The 18,497-nt window shown below is 40.2% G+C and overlaps 2 protein-coding genes across 2 annotated transcripts in view; one reads left to right on the top strand and one right to left on the bottom strand.

Moving 5' to 3' along the window:
- Nucleotides 1-1,858: 1,858 nt before the first annotated feature.
- TXLNB (taxilin beta) overlaps nt 1,859-18,497 on the bottom strand; it is a 42,828-nt gene continuing 26,189 nt past the window's right edge. Inside the window, exons 7-10 of the mRNA XM_084890576.1 lie at nt 15,720-15,794; nt 7,936-8,028; nt 5,342-5,437; nt 1,859-4,117 (exon numbers count right to left, since the gene is read on the bottom strand). Of these exons, the coding sequence (XP_084746702.1) occupies nt 3,326-4,117; nt 5,342-5,437; nt 7,936-8,028; nt 15,720-15,794 (1,056 nt within the window). The 3' untranslated portion in view covers nt 1,859-3,325. The remainder of the gene's footprint in view (nt 4,118-5,341; nt 5,438-7,935; nt 8,029-15,719; nt 15,795-18,497) is intronic.
- Nucleotides 6,692-6,962, top strand: LOC311625901 (large ribosomal subunit protein eL39). Its single transcript, XM_084890577.1, has one exon. The coding sequence runs from the start codon at nt 6,717-6,719 to the stop codon at nt 6,870-6,872; it is 156 nt and encodes a 51-aa protein (XP_084746703.1). The 5' UTR covers nt 6,692-6,716; the 3' UTR covers nt 6,873-6,962.

The raw sequence follows: 18,497 nt of genomic DNA, 5'->3' as shown, positions 1-18,497 counted from the left end.
TTGGGGAAAGCTGAGTGTTGCTTTGTGGGTGCCAGGTGCATGGTGCCATTTCTCTGTAAATGGACAGTGCGTATCACGGCAGTTCCTGTGTTGTGCATCTGCCCCCTGGTGGTCAGTGTGCATCATAGCGACTGGTCAGACGGTTGGACACTTAGCATATATTAGCCATATATCAATATATCAATATATCAATATATCAATATATCAATATATCTATCTATCTATCTATCTATCTATCTATCTATCTATCTATATCTGGTGCACGAAATTCATGCGCAGGGGGAGGGTGTCCCTCAGCCCAGCCTGTACCCTCTCCAATCTGGGACCCCTCGGGGGATGTCCGACTGCTGCCAGTAACCAGCAGTCAGACATCCCTCTCTCAATCTGGGAACGTTGGCTCTTAATGACTCACCTGCCTGTCTGCCTGATTGCCCCTAACCATTCTGCTTACTAGCCTGCTCGCCCCCAACTCCTCCCCCTTGCCAGCCTGCTTGCCCCCAACTGCCCACTCCTGCTGGCCTGCTTGCCCCCAACTGCCCCCCCTGGCCTGATCACCCCCAACTCCCCTCTCCTCCTGGCCTGATGGCATCCCTAACCACCTCTGCCTCAACCCTGCCACTATGGCTTTGTCCAGAAGAACGTCCAGAGGATCTCCCGGTCTAATTATATTACCCTTTTATTAGTATATCCTATATAATAAAAGCCTAATATGCTAAGTATCTGTTCATCCATTTAATCAATCAAAGGGTAATATGCTAATGATATGCTAAGGCCACTCAACTGCTCACTATGCACTGACCATCAGGGAGCAGAAACTCCAACTGGTAGGTTAGCTTGCTGCTGGGGTCCAGCTGCTGGGGACTGAGTGCCCTGGAGCCCTCCTGAGGTCCCTCCCAGGCTGGCCAACCTCCCCTGCCCCAATCATGCACCAGTGGGGTCTCTCGGCCTGACCTGAGCCCTCTCACAATCTGGGACCCCTTAGGGGAGGTCTTACTAATTATAACTATATATATAGTTATAATTCGTAAAGCCAGATTTTAATACAAAGGACCCTAATGTTTTATATTATATTTTAATATAAAACATTCTTTGAATATTAAAATAATTCTTCCAAAGCCTAAAGTTTTGCAAATTTCAGGCAAGTTATTATATCTGAAACTCTGTCCAAGACATATAGTGAGTAATGTATTGCTATAAAAGCCTTTTGGATGAAAAAAAAAAAAAAAAGCTTTGGGTATTAGAATATTTGATTTACTGTATTTTGGCTCCTCTCTTTCCTGTTTCTCTTGCTAAACATTCAAACTGAGGCTTTACTATGATTATCAAATCTTAGTCCATTCTTGGAAGTTTAGCCTATTTAAGTAGTGGAAAAGGGGACCCTCCAGAATTGTTATGGTGAACATTTGGCTCTGAATTAAATGAATCTTTAAATTTCTAAGATTTCATGTAATGTTGAATTTGGCTGGATACTCTGTGGTTGTAACATGTTAAGTCTTTAAAAATACATGGGTTCTTAAATAGCGATAAAACCCTCCCCTCGTTCCCCGCTCTGACTAGCATTTTGTTATTATCCTCACTGTCTACTTCAAACAAATTTTATGCAGTTTACAATTCTTGTAGCATATGGTTACTGCCTACAAGCACTTTGTGTCCCTTGGCAGACAGCCACATGTGACACTGAAGAATGATTTCCTGCATGAATAATTGAGGATCTTGCTTTTATCCATTTTTCTACTTGAGTTCAACTTTTAAGGTAGGGCTGAGTGAGATATTTTTTTTTCTTTCTTCTTCCCTCCTTCCCTCCCTCTCTTTTACCTGCCCCCCTCTTCCTTCTTATTGTTTTTATTTTGTTGTTGTTGAAGTCTCCCTTTACCCTAGACAGAGTAACTTATGCTGTTTTTATTATTAGAGGTTCTTGCCAAGCAATGATACGCATGTAGACAACCCCAGGTGTTTCTAGCTTTTGCCTTCTTTTGGACCCTCACTTATTTTTCAAGTCATTTTGAGTAGGACCCCATTTTTCCTTCACTTTGTGTTTCTTGGCAGTAGAGAATTCCTAAAAATAGAAACTGTATTGGTTTGTAAGCCTCATCACTCATGTTGAGACCCTGTACTGGAAAAATAATAGCTTTTACTTAACAATAATTGAAATGAGAATTGGGTGTAATTTCCTGATGAAGTAAGGAGCAGGTGCTTTGAGATTCAGCACTGAGGCAGCTACAGCAGCAGGTGGTGTGAAACCCTCAGGCGGGAAAGGTAGGTGGCAGGGAGGGAACTGAGAAGCTGGCAGGGCAGGTGAATATTCTGTCTCAAGACCTCCGTATCACAAGAGGCCAGGGGTGAGGACGGCCTCTCCTCATAACTTTGTGCAACCCTTTCTTTGCAGGAAGCTATGAATAGGCTGGGCTGCAAGGCAATGGGGCGAATTGAGTAGAAGGAGCAGCTAGAAAAAGTCAGCAGTTTACAACTGTGATTTTTCCCCTTTTCTGTTTAGACCCCATTTTGATCATCTTTGTGTCTATGTACTTTACACAAACTTATAGTCTAACCCAACTGCTGTTATGTCATTTGATCAATTGGTTGAATTTATTGACCTACCACTGGGTTACTTATTTTTGCCCAACATTACATGGCCTAACTACTTGTGTTCTGAACCCACTACTGATTTATAGATCATTAGTCCCAAGTGCAAGTAAGAGATAATTTTTTGACTAGCTTCTAAATATTTTGCATGAAAGAAATTTTTAAAAGTATGAAAGAAATGTATGTAAATATAAACGTATACTAGAATATGATACACACATGTGTGTATATGAGCATAACTACACATATGTATACACACATTGTATGCATTTACATATATGTACACATGTACATATATGCATATGTTATAGGTATCATGTTTAAATAGAATCTGGACATCCATTACTTATTATATAATTTATTAAACTACATATGGAAATAAATAGAACATCACATTTTCAGTATTAATATATTGTAGTGAAGTCTTTAAATAACAAATCTTACTGTTGATTAACAAATTGAATTAAGTACCATCTTGATGGCAAATTAATATAAATTTTCTGTTAGCATGTTTTGTTGCCATTTGGGAAAATTATACTATCAACCAGTGATAAATAGAAAAGCTCCAAATTGAGAACAAATAGCAAAGGCTGAGTGAGCTCTGCGTAACATTTAAAAATGTTGTGATTCTAATTAAGTCTCTTCCATTGCACATCCCTAGCCCTTATGCCTCTTTCAGAAGAGTCTGTTACAATGAAGATTGTAAAGTCAGGAAGAACAGCCTCCGGAGGCACCATGAGGCTTAGTCTACTTCCTCCACGTTGGTGTCAGCCACTTTGGGCAGCTGGAGTCCAGCTGAGTCCCCTCCTGGCAGGCCCTCAGCTGCTGCTGCTGCTGGCAGAGGCTGCCTCCTGGGCTCACATCCAGGCCCCCCAGCTGGAATGCTCTCACCTGCTGGGGGTGGTGGAGCAGGACCATTGGCCTCCATCCCCCCCAGGGAGGCCTCTACAGGGGACTGTACGGTCTGACCAGAAGCTTCTGCCTCCAGAAGGGGCTCCTGATCAGCTAGTGCTCCAGTGGGGAGACCCTGGCCTTGGGGCTCTGCCCTGGACCCCACAGGGAGATTACTCGCCTTGGGGGAAGGTTCTACCTCATTGCCTCCTTCAGCCCCAGCCTGAGAAGCTGAGGAAAGTGAGGAACTCTCTGAATGGCAGGAAGGGCTCAGAGTGGGCTGTTCAGGCTCCTTAAGGGCCAAGTCACCGCCCCCTTGAGGACTGCTGCATTCTGGTTGGAATTCTTTGGACTGGTCAAGGGTCACCTCTGAATGGTGAATAACCATAAAGGCTGCGGCCAGATTTTTCACAGCATTGTGAACACTATTGGCCTTCTCAGTGTCGGCCTCTTCACCCACGGAAACCGTTGACTCAGGCTCTTCGTCGGAGGTGTGCTGACCTTGGTCATCCTTCTCAGGCATTTTTGCTTCTCTGATCTTTTTGTAGAGTTCGTTCCTCTCTTCTTGTAAAGCTCGGCAGAGATTCTCTAGTCTCCCAATTTTCATCACAAAGCACTCATACTCTTTGGCTCTTAATGCTTTCTGTGATTTGAAAATACACACACACAAACACACACGCACAAAAAAGTAAAAAAAGGAAAATTGTCAGAATGTTCTCTGGAGGTAAGCAAAACCACTTGTCTAGGAATTTGCCTACTGATCTCTGGGGTTTGACCACAGAGTGGTGGCTGAACAGACACTTGGTCAGAGGCATCTATTATTATTATTATTATTATTATTATTTATTTTTTTTTTTTAATTTACATTGTATGCTAGGTTCTGGTAGAATTTAGGAAAGAAAGTTGGCAAAGCCTCTCTCTACTTCAGTCCAGGATATCTAGAATTGTACATGAATTTTCTGTCTGAAAGACTGAGGGTGTAAGCAAATGCATGTGGCAAAATGAATGAGGTAGATTGGGTCTTGGCAATCAGCAGTGCCTTATATATTTTATAGATAAACTGCTTATATGCTAATCCAGGAACAGTTTGATTTATGTTGATAGATAATAAACTCATGCTTTGGAATTGGTTGTAATTTGGGATGAATTTTTATAATAATTATAACCAGAGAAACTCACCACACACTAATTCATGATGCTGACTGCTCAAACTGTTCGATTTTCCTTCTTTCTAGAAATGTCAATGTGTTTGTACATGAAATTGTTCCTAGTTATTTACTCCTTCATCCCATCTTTGTGTTACTCTGTACACTTTAAGATGTTTTTGTTTTTTTTACTTGTTTACATGGAAAGACCTTTACCTATAAGTCCTGCCTCTCGGGTCAAAGGGCCATGTATCAATATAGTCTCTAAACCTCCTCAGAGTCTAACATAACATCAGTGTTTAAATGCCTGTTGGAGGAATTAAACAATGTATCTCTATATCTGTCTATAATACAGCACGTACCCTGGGTGCTTGGGCTGGTGTCTTCTCTCAGTATGTTCAAATCAATGAATTAATTCATGCTGTGCCTGTTATATGCCAAGCACCAGGGAAATTCAAAGACAAGTAGGACACTCATCAAGCCTTTAAGGAATTCACAGTCCTGAAGGCCTGCTGCTGCTTGGGGGAACAGTAGGCATGTGACTGCTCCTTAGGAGTCTGGGTAGGATTCTGAATTACTTTGCTCTAATTACTCTATTACAATTTCATATATCACATCCCAGAAGAAATCAGTCCTTTTTCAAAGGTAAGCATTAGGATATAATGTTGTAAGTATGAATCCTTTGGCCAAGGGGGAGTGAGCTCAGAGAAAAGCTCCCTCACCTCTTCAATCATGTCCAGCAGAGCTTTGTTGCAGTTCTCGAACCTGCCCTTCCACGTGGCCGTGTCCTTTTCCAGCTTCTTCATCTTCTTAGTCGTCTGCAGAAATTAGAGTGTGTTAATATTCATCCTGAAAAGTTAACCGACCAAAGAAGCTAGTAGTTCCACAGGCGATGTCAAGAAAGTCCTTTTGTTCCAGCTGTTGAAGCAAACACGAGTTCCATGTGTAGGGAGGAGGAGTGAGTGGGGAGGTCACCATTTATTCCTACGCCGTAGAGGTCAGAGGCAGACAAACGTATTTGCACAGGAGCCAGTTCAGGAAAAAGGAAAGTACTTAGGGCCATGCTGTTTTGTCACTGGTTTTTCTCTCTTTTAAAATAAAATTTAAAAATATATATCATCCTTCTCAGGCATTTTCGCTTCTCTGATCTTTTTGTGGAGTTTGTTACTCTCTTCTTGGAAAGCCGTCTTTTTGAACCTGAAACTGCTCATGATCCTGGTTGTAGGATTTCCTCTCTGCTTAGATGAAGGAAAAGACAAGGCACATAATGCAGGAGCAGTGACCTGGATTTACCACAGCTGGCACTTGCTATATGTGCCAATCTGCCTGAGTCTGTGTGCCCTCAGAGGCCAAAGGCTGGACCCAGCCCTGGGCCACTGGCCTCAATAGAGGAGCCTCAAATGTTTTTTGTTTGCTTGTTTTTATTTCTTAAAAGTTAGTAGTTTATGAACTTTGTAAGGTAATTGAGTTCTTTAGGAATTTGATGAAGTCTATGGGACCACACTCAGAGAAATGCAAATATGCATATCAAATATTTTGGCTATAAATGAACTCCAGATTAAGAACTCCTACTTTTAATCTTTATGATTTAGATTTCTCTTAAGATTTATTCCAATCTTAAAAGCTATATAATTTTAAATTAAAACAAATTCTCATGCTTTAATATTCATCTTAAAACTTTATAATTAAGTTCTTTTTAAATGGACAAATCCCTCCAGGAGTAGAAAAACTGTAATTATTAACAAGTGCTAGTCTCCTTATGTTTGCACACTGAATTGTTAAATTTATATTATTATTTTCTGAAAATATTTTGTATTTTAAAATATTTCTACACTTAAAAATGGTTAATGCCAGTGTTTTAGAAAACAGTTGTGATGCTGATTTTGTTTTGGGAAAACACTGAATTAAATAAGATTTAAGTGTTATATCCCACAATAATATGAGCACCTTTTATTTGTAAAAAATTTTTTTTAAAGTTGAAAGCCCTTTTAAAATATGTTAATTTATTTGAACTCCATATTCTTATGAAGGAAACAAAGGGGGCATTGCCTTGAATTGTATGAAAAATAAAACTGAGGTGTTCGTCTCTCCCTCACCATGTCTTCCCACAAGACTTTCAGGATCAAGAGGTTTCTGGCCAAGAAACAAAAGCAGAATCGGCCCATTCCCCAATGGATTCGGATGAAAACTGGTAATAAAATCAGGTACAACTCGAAGAGGAGACATTGGAGAAGAACCAAACTGGGCCTATGAGAACTCACTCATGACAGATGACTCACATATTTATGCTGTATCCAGGTTGCCTACACCGTTAGATGATTGAAAAGATGCTACTGTCTGGACAGTTGGAGCATTTTAATTGGAGAATTAATGGACTTCTGATTTTGCTCTGTTGATTTTTTCCCCCCTCCTGCAATAGTAGGATGGTTTAGTAATAAATGTGTGAGATCTTTTACAATAAATAAATAAATAAATAAATAAATAAATAAATAAATAAATAAAATAAAGCAAAAAATAAAACTGAGGGAAGCTGAGTGAATTGTTCAATGCTACTTGAGGTGTAAGAACACACCAGAATTTTAATTCATCTTCTTATTCAAATACTCGTCAGTTATATCATACTACATATCTTCTCTTTTAGGAAGGATCTTATAAAATGGCATTTTCTGCTTTAAAATTCTACTCTTGAATATTTATATGAAAGCTTTTAAAAATATATATTTTTATTGATTTTAAAGAGAGGAAGGGAAAAGGATAGAGAGGTAGAAATATCAAAATATGGATGAGGAACATCATTGATCAGCTGCCTTCTGCACATCCTTTACTGGGATCAAACTCACAACCCGGGTGTGTGCCCTCACTGGGAATCGAACTGGTGAGCTCTTGGTTTCTGGGTCAGTGTTCAACTGCTGAGCCACACTAGCTGGGCTGGAAGCTTAAAAAAAATTTTTTTTAGAATATATATATATATATATATATATATATATATATATATATAATCAGTATGAACAACATAATGTTAAATTGCTAAACTGCTAGCTCTTGTCTTTTTTTTTTTTTAAGCCATCCAAGTACTAGAAAAAAAAATCTTCCTCAGAATGAAAATGTGTTCTAGTGTTTTGGGACTCTTTTTAGGATTAATACACAGATATTTACCAATGAAAAAATACAACCCAAATCCCATTGGCACCTATAAATGTTTCATTACTTCGTGAAATGCACTGGAGCATCTTAGCAAGAGAAAAATGAACCCAATGGAGAATTGCCCGTCAAAATAGAAAATGTCAATATCTTGTGTGGGGTAAGCAGTACTCACTTTATCCATTTCCTGTTTGAAAGTGGCAAACACCTCATTGCTTTTTGTCAGTGTGCTCTGGAACTCTTCAAACCGTCCAGAGTAGAGGGTGAGCTGTAAGTGGGAGAAAGAGGATCTATTTTAGGGCTCCTTTCTGAATGCTTCCAGAACAAAACAACATGTCATTGTTCATTATTTGTTAAGATAAATGATTTAAGGGAATTCTAATGCAGTGTTAGTAATAAGTTTAGTTCTTTTATTTACTATGAGATCAACCGAGGTCAGTGATTATGATTGAAGTACGTCTTTAAAGAAAAATGAAATAATAAAATAGGTCATTACCACTTCATTGTATCATACATTTTTTACCAACAAGCATTTATTGAGCTCTGAACGTATGCATGGATTGTATATACAAAAATATTTGACATGTGGCTCCCACTTTTGAGGGACCTGCAATCTTGACGGAAAGACAATCCCAAAGACAATCTAAATCACATGTGTCAAACACACGGCCCGCGGGCCAAATCCAGCCCGCCAGGCCTTGCAATGTGGCCCGCACCGCGCTGTCATCACTGCACTCCGCTGTCAGTTTATGACATTGTCAGTTTATGACTGTTCAGTAAACCATTCGGCCCGTGATTTAGGCTAGATTTTAGATTTTGGCCCCTTCTCTGATTGAGTTCGACACCCCTAATCTAAATAGTGTTCAGTGAACATAAAGTGCCAATGCAGATAGAGAAGGAGCCATGTTTCTGTGGGGAAGGTGAGCCTTGAACTTGGTCTTGGAGGAAGTGAGAATGTAGACAAGTGAAAAGAAGTGATAAAGGAAATGTGGGCCTAACATGGACTGGGGCTGCTGCCATTTTGCAGGCTGTGCTACTGCAAGCAATTTCCATTTCCATTTTAGACACTGAGGTTTTGTGTATTTATGAATATAGTGTTCTAGCCAATAGCTGTTAAATGTCTCTTCTCATCAACATCAATTTCTTATATCAGTTTCCTACAGATGGAAATAATGAGTCTGGAGGAAGGAAGGCCTTTTTCTGATTTGCACAAGACAACATTTTTGTGCAAATGTTGGGTTAGCATTGGCAAGTGTGCGGCTTGCCCCAGGAGTATAGGGAGGAGCCTTTGTGTCTCTACATCCTTAATTCCAAAGCTTACCTTTGGGTGGGATTAGAACAGGACAGGAAAGGAAGGAGTGTAAGTACTTGACTGTTATGACAATGATACAATAATAAAATTTTGTGTTTGAAAATAATTTTAGGATAGCATATTTTGGGTGATTGATTTAATATGGCCAATTTAAGTGATAAAGCCGGCATTTTATAATAAAATGAGTCTTTGGTAGGTACCCTTGAGTGCCTGGAACAGCCCCAAGTCCTCAAATGGGTACAGAAATGTCTTTTATATGAAGAATCAAGCTTACAACACCCGGCAACAAGCAAGAAACCAAGATTGCTGTTGGTAGACTGGGATGGTTGGATTATTGGGCAGATGATAGAAACCAACTTTTAGCCAGCTGGTGGTACTTGTGATATTTTCCTTTCAAAAGCAGAGAAGAGCAGACCAATTGAAAGACTGTAGAATGTAGACTTCTTAGTCTTGGAGGTGGGAGTGAGAGGGAGTGTGTGGGAATCAATCCCTAGAACTCAGAAAGTATGCTTATCTAGAATAGTTCATTCTCAAATGATTCTTCAGAACAACAGAGTTCTTACTGCAGTAAAGATCAACAAAATGACAACATAAAACCTTTTCCTTGGGTATAATATTTCCAAAGAAAAACCAGACAACAGCTGACCATCATTTAAAATCATTCATTAGCACTGTGAGTATGTGACAGAATTTGGGTTAGCTCTGCTGGTCTAAAATTTGATTCCATGCATACAGATTAGGGAAGACTGGGTAAAGGGGCATTGGGGAATTCATGGCCAGGGAAATTTTGCGTGCGAGCGAGCACCCACACTCACATCCAGACACACATACAATGTGTAAGACACTAATTTTATTACCTTAATGCATTCTCAAAACAGATTTAATTCTGTTTTTTTTGTTTTGTTTTGTTTTGTTTTCAAAGTCCTGGCTGGAATCCAATTAATTTAATTCAGGGCCCGTGAATAGGTCACGGCTCTCAATTTGGGATTGGCTACTAATATTGCACACGATCTGATGGCCTCCGGTGGGAGTAACGGATCCTCTTCACCCTCTATCACAAAATCCATTTATTTGCATTCTTGGCCAAGCATTCCTATTAACTTCTTTTTCTTGCTTCCTCTCTTTTCTTTTCCAACTTTTCAGTAATCCCAGCAGAATTACATGGGTGTCTCAGATACTGTGGTCTCCCAAGCCCTCTTGCAACCCCTTAGTTGCAGGTTGCAGAATGGAGAGTGAGTGCAGGAGTGATTGAAGGCATGGTCCATCTCACAGAGGCAACTGTGACAGTTCTAGTGGGAGTAACCACACCCCCCCTTTATTTAGGCATAATGTTATTTTTATTGTGTTAATTGGGCTGATTGAGATGACGGATATATCCAGAGTGCCAGGAAATAATTTTCTGCTTCATGACCACCTTTTCTGGCCTTTTTCTAATGATTTTTTTTTCCAGCTTTTCCCTTTAAAAATTTTTTAAGTTTTGGTAAAATATACATATCATAAACTTGACCATCTTAACCATTTTTAAGTGTATAGTTCAGGATATTCATATTATTGTGCAATCAATCTCCAGAACTTTTTCATCTTGCAAAACTGAAACTCTATACTCATTAAACAACTCCCCATCATCCCCTTCGGGTGACTGTTTTTAATATTCTGCTTTTCTTCCTATTTGACCCCATTACCATATGCGGCAAAACCTCTGTGGATTATACCTTTCTCTAACCCTCTCTTATGCTATGTAACCAACTCTAACCCTCCACTTATGCTACCTAAAGATGTATACTTCCTGTTTGCTATATAGATATTTGTTTGGTCGTATTTTTCCTCTCACTGCCAAACATGGTGCATGTTTGTTTGGATGTGTCATATTCCTGCACTCACTTTAGTATTTCAGAGAAGGGTAGAAGGAACATCCTGAGGTCATCCACAGTACCTCTCTCTGCTGCCAGAGGCAGAAATAGAAACAAACTGTTCTCGGGTTAGTAAACAATAATTGTCTCAACATTTCTATTTTAAACGGGCTGACACACACATTCTTTTAACCGAGCACCAAATTTAATTACAGACATTCATAGCATATAGGGAACAGAACTGTGCCCAGGAATTTTCTTAGCAAACTTGTGAGATTTGATTTGGGAATAAATCCAAATATAATATAGTTGCAGAGGACTCTTCTCCCATCGTCTATTGATAAGGTGAGGACTTTGGGGTTGAAGGATGATGATTACCCATCTCTAACTGTTTATGCCCTGATCTGTCCCCTCGGGCAGTATTTTGTGTCTGCCTTGCCAGGGGTTGCTGACTTTTCCACCTCTACTACCATCTTCATCCTGATCGATCCAATGAACACTCTATTTTTAGTGATGATTGCATCCCATTGATCATCTGTGACATTTAGTCTATTGCCTTGGTTTGTATAATTGAAAGCCAGACATCTCTCCCCTAAGTGAGAACCATGCCCCAAACTGGCAAGGTGTTTGACTGAAAAGTGACTTCCGTCCAGGAAAACACAATCCATCTTTGACATTTCTCTTGCTCAGATGGAAGAAATGAGAACGAAGGCCTTCCTCCTCTTTCTATCAACCACCGGTTTAAAGACATTGTAAACCAGAGGAAGTGTTTGAGTGCTGTGCGAAATAATCTGTGACAGACTTTGCTTTTCAAGGTTTAAAAGTTTTTCGAGTATAATATTGATACTTGTCAAGGGGAACTTGTCTAAACATGATTATACACAGGGATTCAGGGCCTCTATATTCTTGACGATTAAGTAGTTATTGGAGTTTGAAAGTGCCTCGAAGACTAAAGAGATAGACAAAGGTGGGTCCTTGTAGAGAGAGCCATGTGCCATGGGAAATGGGACAAAAGAGAAGAAGGCAGAGTTAACTCAGTTTATGGCTACACTTCTTCAGATCTGGAAGTTGTTTACATTCATGAACTAGAGCTGAACAGGTTATTGATATCATATTTCCAGTAGTTTCTTAAACTTTTGTGCAAAGACTCCCTTAGACTCATGTATTTCTATGTGGATTCTCACCTATGAAATAGTATTGGTATTAGCTCATATACTAATTATTAGCATTTTTTATTAACTTTACTAGAAGCCCGATGCACAAACATTCGTGTTAGAATGGACTTTCCTTTCCCTGGCTGCTGGCACCTCCTTTACACTCCGGTCCAGCTCAGGCCTAGGACCCACTTCTTTCTGCTCCCACCCTACCTTCCCACACTGCCCAGAAGCCCTGAGAGATGGGGGTGGGGCAGAAGACCTGCATCTTCATGCAAACATCCCACCCCCTCACTCAGTGCCTTTGTATGCAAATTAACTGCCATCTTTGTTGGGTTAATTTGCATATCACTTCTGATTGGCTGGTGGCATGGGAGAGGTATGGTCAATTTACATGTTTGTCTATTATTAGGTAAGATTGTTATAACTAGAGTGTAAATTTAATTAGGGAGGGATTTTTGTCTTCTATTGATTATATCTCCAAAACCTAGAAGCATGCATAGCACTTTGTAGGTGCTCAATAAATATAAGTTGTATTAATTATGTTTATTATGATCTAGGCACTGAGCTAAGTGCTTTCATGCACAATATGAAAAAAATTGCATATATTTACATATGAACTAATTTTTCTTTTAAACATTTAATCAAATATATGAGTAATTGCCATTCCTAGGTGCATGATTGAGGACTGTTATAATGTCAAAAACAACTACATTTTGGATAGCAGCTGCTGCCTTGTGTGCTGTTATGTTTTGGAAATATTGAAAACTAATTTGCCTCCCAGAGGACTCCAGCGTAGGATTATTAATCCATTACACCATCCTATTTTACAGACAAGGAAATTTAGGTCCCAGGAGGCTTAGGTGCATTTCACAGGGTCACCCAGTTTTTCAGCAGAAGAGCCAGGACTCTGACCCTGGTCCCTGGACTCAGGTCAGTATTGAGAGATGAATGAGAAACATTGGCAAGTCTAGAACCCCAGATAGATGCTTTTTCAAGTTTTAGGGAGATATCTGTGGAAAATTAAGGCACACTTTTATGTTTTTTATTTTATAGGTCATGTCATTTGAATGAATCACTCTTAGTCCAGAGTCATATGATATTAATATATTCTTCTCAAGTTCATTCTCTTTATTTAGCAAAGAGGAGTAGAGATTGCTTGTAACATGATGTGAATAGTTGCAGTATTGTCTATTGTACCATTCAAGGCTCTCTGTTGAATAGGGAAGAGATAGGGCCAGAAGCCCTAGCTTGATTCTCTCATGCCATCATGTTGGTGAGGTCACACCTCCTCCCCCTGCCTGGCTTTGGTTAGAGTGCCACCTCTGCCTGTCATCAACCCCCCACAGTGATGTGATGGGCTTTGTGACTGCCTGAAGGATGATCTGGAGTTTATGACTCTAGACTTTTTTTTAACTCTGAGTTCCTTCATTCTATTAATAGTCAAAAACTTTATGGCTCTACTGTTGATGTAATTAGTATTTTAAAACTATTTTGATAAATTACTGGGGGAAAAGAATTCATTCTACATTCAGTACACACATTGTAAAAGTGTGCTTTAGGAAGGTTAGCTTTCCAAATGTTATCTACGCTTTTGTCTACGTGTGGAGAGCAGCTACAACGTTCAGACAGGATCAAACCTCGGACTGACTTGTGGCAAAGTCACATACAAGTCCCAGCTTGGAGGGCAAAGTCCTCCCAGCACTATTATAGACAAAGGCTATGGTTGTAAGCTTGTCCTTATAGTCTGACCCTGCAGTCCTAGGTAACTAAGGGATGTATGGGCTACAGAAGGTGCAGCAAGTGCTGCCTAAACAAGACTTGATAGAGTTCAGAGAATGGCAACAACAGGAAAGAAGCAGATTTGAAATTCATGAGAACATTGTGAACATCTTGCCCTCGTTTTGCTTTGTGTGATCTGACTATAAAATAAAGCTTCTGTTTACAGGCTGTGTCACTGTGTCCTTATCCAGGTGCAGTGATCCACCTGGCCCCAACTGTATTCTCTTGTCTATTTCCTTTAATCCTTTACCACCTGTCCTCAGGTTCATCCCTGGAGATGCTGGATGTAGTTCATTTATGTAGTGGTATAATTTGTGATTTTAACTTTCTTATTTTTCTTATTTGCCTTTTCTTTTGTAATGAACAAGTATTCAGCAGTTAGTGCATAAACATGGACAAGTGAATTGCTAACATCTTTAATAAGAGTCAGCACCCAATTAATGCTGTCCAGTTTGGAAGGCTTCTGATTTCAGCACCTTGTGTGAATTTGTTCCATGTGATTTCACAGTTCCGGAAGGAGAGCCAGAGCCCCTGTGTGGGCCAGAGCAGAATGGCTCCCCTGGAATCTGACAGGGAAGGTTTTCCAGGAGGGGCAGAAGCCCCAAGGCCCAGGAATGATGGGCAGGTTTTGCTTCCCGCCAGAGTCAGATGCTGCATGAGGCTTTTTTTTTTTATTCTGAAATATAAATGCCCTTAATCTAGTCAAAACACACACATGACATCATAAAGCCAAATGAGAATAGTTCCTGACTTGTCTACCATTTAGTCATTTGCCACTGACAGAACCAACCTCAGATAGCACAAAAGCTTAGGTGCTGACTCTTATTTTTCTAATTTCCTTTTATTATGAACTAGCATACTGGTGCATGAAATTCATGCATGGGGGTGGGGAGGTTGTCCCTCAGCCTGGCCTGCACCCTCTTGCAATCCAGGACCCCTTGGGTAGGGTCCCTGGGCCTGGCTGGTGGTCAGGGCCTATTAGGCTTTCCTTCCCCTAGCTGCTGGCAGCTGGCCCCGCCCCCACCACTGCCACTGCTTGCCATCTGTGTGGCGCTACCCCCTCCTCCCCTGGTCACTTACCTCTGTGGGAAACAGGCATGGGGTGTGATCACTTGGCTGGCCTTGGCCTCCCTCTGTGGGGCAATCAATCACAGGGTCTCTAGATTGATTGCCTCACAGAGAGAGGTCCCATCCACCTGGCCTAGGCCTCCCTCTTTAGGGTGATTGATTTTAGAGCCCCCCAGTCAATTGCCCTGCAGAGGGTGGCCTGGGCCTCCCTCTGCAATGTGATTTTGGAGTGATGGTGGGAACCCCTGACCAATTGCATAGCACCTGCTTTGGCTGGCCTGGCACCAGTGCATGTCATAGCGTGGGTTGTTCGGAAAGTTATACAGATGATTGTTCTGCTGTTTGGTCATTTGGTCAATTTGCATATTATGCTTTTATTATTAAAGTTAATATCAAGCAAACAAGGACATTTTCAGTATTGACAGTATAGATGGTGCATCTTAATGGTTTACATTTTATTCTTACTTTAGCAGGGTGATGGGGGAAGAGAGAGAGAGGACATATGTATGGACAGGTAGGTGGGAACCTGGACACCAGCTAATTCTCATTGACCATGTTGGTGCCCTTATTTGCATGGATGTTGTTGGTGCAGAGCATTTATTTTTCTTAATAGACATTAGACAAAGTTATTCTTTGTTTCTTAATAGACACTAATAGACAAAGTTATTCTTTATTTGCAACTCCTGGTCCCCTCTCCCTGCCACCTGCAAGCCCTCTGCAGACCACCTTTGGTTCACAGCCTCACACTTGGGGACAGAAGAGCACACCCCATGCATGTTTTCCCTCACTTCACCTGAGCCTGCAGGACTGTCTCTTGTTCCTTCAGCACTTTGGCCTGAAGCTTCCACTCTGCTGCCTGGTTCAGCAACTGTGAGAAGAGAGAATGCAGGAAAAGACGGTCAGATAGTCTTTCAAATTACCATTTGGTTGTAATTTGCGTAAAAAACATAATAACTTGCTAATTCACCCACCCAAGTAATTTTGGGGGAACTTTGTAAAGACTCTAAGAAATATAAGAAAACAACTAGTCTCAGTGGTTGGATTCTGAACTAAAAATTAGTGGTTTTATTTGGGGGGGGGGGGGGAGGGAAAATCATTGTCAAGTCAAGCATGAATTACACAAAATTCAACCTCCCACTAAATTTTGGCAATCCTGCCCACCCATCATTTGACCTCTGCTTGAACATCCTCACAACATTCCTACCTGGGACACTTTTGTGAATAACTGTTTCTTCATATTAAACCCAAAGTTTGTCTCCTAACTAACCAGTGTTCTCCACCATAGCAGATATTAGAATCTCTTAGGGAACATGTCTAAATTCTGATTCCTCTCAGAGAACGTGAATAAGGAAGTTTCGGATGTGCGATTGGAATCCATACTTAGAGCAAATACCCAAAATGATTTGGATGTTGGTCCATAGATTACATTTTGAAAAACACTGGGTTAGAATTTGACCTATTGCCCCAAATTCTGTGTTAGGTTTAGAAAATAAGTCCTGTATAAGTTTACAAAATAAGATCCCTCTTCCATAAGGTAGCCTTTCAAATACAATCAAGGTTCTCATAGTAAACAGGATCAGAACTCTGAGCTGTGGTGTTAAATTGAAGAACTTGTTTTAGGCATAAAAATGACACAGACATGTTATTTTTAACTTAAGAGACGTGTTCACTTATTTATCCATTTTGATGTAGGGTTTTGGTCTTTTTTGGGGGGTATGGGTTTTCATAATGGAACTTAGAAAAGTTTATTTTGTTTTACAAAAATGATATCCATGATGTATTATATAAGATTTAGAATTTTTTCTTTTTTCAACAAAGGTGCTAGAGTGCTAGAAAGACAGATACTTGTGAAACAGCTTGATTTTATTTATTCTGTAGAGTTTTACAACACTCTTCCAGTCTTTTATAGCTACTAACATGTAATTTGACAATTTCTTCTTGCTGTTTGCTTATATCTAGTCTTTCAAAAGGAGCATTATTCATGATTTCATAGAAACAACTTTCTTTTCACACTCCTATTTCTTCAGTTAATGTGTGATTCTGTTGATTTACAGAATAGAAACACAAGGATAACCGGACAGAAAGGGTTTGGGAGCAAAGGGCTGATTCTTGGTCAACTCCATCTTACTTATTGGGGGCAACCATATGTAGTCAGTCCAGAGCAGCTTACTAGCCACAGGACTCAACATGTTGTGGGCTTCTGTCAGCAGTGCGTTTACAGAGAGGATGGTGAACATCATGAGTTAATCTGGTTAGTTAGACAGGTGGCTGTCAGTTAAGAAGATTCTCATGTATTTGAAGAAAGGCTGATTTAAATTTTTTTCTTTGTATTTGTCTCTACTGTAAAAAAGTGTCTGTAAGGTCCCTGTATTACATTTGTAATCAGAACAACAACAAACCAATGAAACCATTTTTTAAAACTTCAAAATATCTTTTTTCTTATCTTAGTATTTTTTCTTGTGGCTCAATCTCTCTACTTATGAGTTTTATACATTTCTCTATACCTCCCAGCATGCAGCGAAGATGGATTATTATAGAGGTGAAGTCATTTGTGTGCTCTGGGGCAGCTGTGAGGGGAAGGCCCCTCTGGCCAGCTGAGTGGCATGGTGGCTGTATATATGCTTCCTAAGTGGGTTAAGGAGCCCTGCTGTGTTGGGTGGTCCCTGGCCGAGGGGAGGCAAGTGGCTGCCATTTCTACCTGGAGTGAGGGAACCCCCCCAGCTCTGAAGTGACTTCTTCACTTTCAGAGAAAAGTATCAGAGCTAACAATGGGGTCAGTGGCCAGCCAGCTCTGAAAAACCGAGGGGGGCTACTTTTCTTTGATTCAAAACCTGCTATGTTTCACTAAACGGGGATAGGAAAATAGATAGCATGAATGTTTCTTGCTAAGGCTGGGTCGGTCACCCCACATCTGCCCCCCAGTCTCCTTCACCGAACTTTTGCCTAGATGTCCCTCTGTCATGTCTCACACATTATAGATCACAGGTACTGATCCTCTAGGAAGCATATTTTACCGAATGGGGTAATTATGCCAATAGTAGAGTATTTGCTTTCTTATATGTATTTCTTTCTTTGAGAGCTAGGTTATAGATGGATTAATAACTTAATCTTTTTATTAAGAGCACATGGACTTCTGATTTGAAATTATTCCATGACCACTAGGTTGGTTATGGACTCCAAAATTTGTCCTTTTGTTGTTACATTTGAAAAGCAAAGTTATTTTTAAATTACTTTTCTAACAAATTGAAGTGGTTCTGATCTGATTTTCAGTAAAGGCAAAGCATGTGATCAATTATTAAATGGCCAAATTCTAATGAATGGCCCATTCACTATGCCTTAAATCCCAGCAATAGACACACACTTCAACTTTTGCCTCTGACACATACCCCCGAGTGTGATGTAATGTACTATCACAGAGCTTGGGCTTGGGGGCAGATACACTTAGGTGTATTAAACATCTTGGTCCCCTAGCAGTATGTGACCTTAGTTATAAAATTGCATATCCTCTTTGAGCCTCTCATCTGTAGAATGGCCCCACAGCTGTCCTGTGTATTAGGAGGAATGAGATGTC

The sequence above is a fragment of the Pipistrellus hanaki genome (genome assembly GCF_964339955.1).
Source record: "Pipistrellus hanaki genome assembly, chromosome: 7".
Lineage (NCBI taxonomy): Eukaryota > Metazoa > Chordata > Mammalia > Chiroptera > Vespertilionidae > Pipistrellus > Pipistrellus hanaki.
Note: the sequence above shows the minus strand (reverse complement) of the source record. Positions and strands in the feature narration are given on the sequence as shown.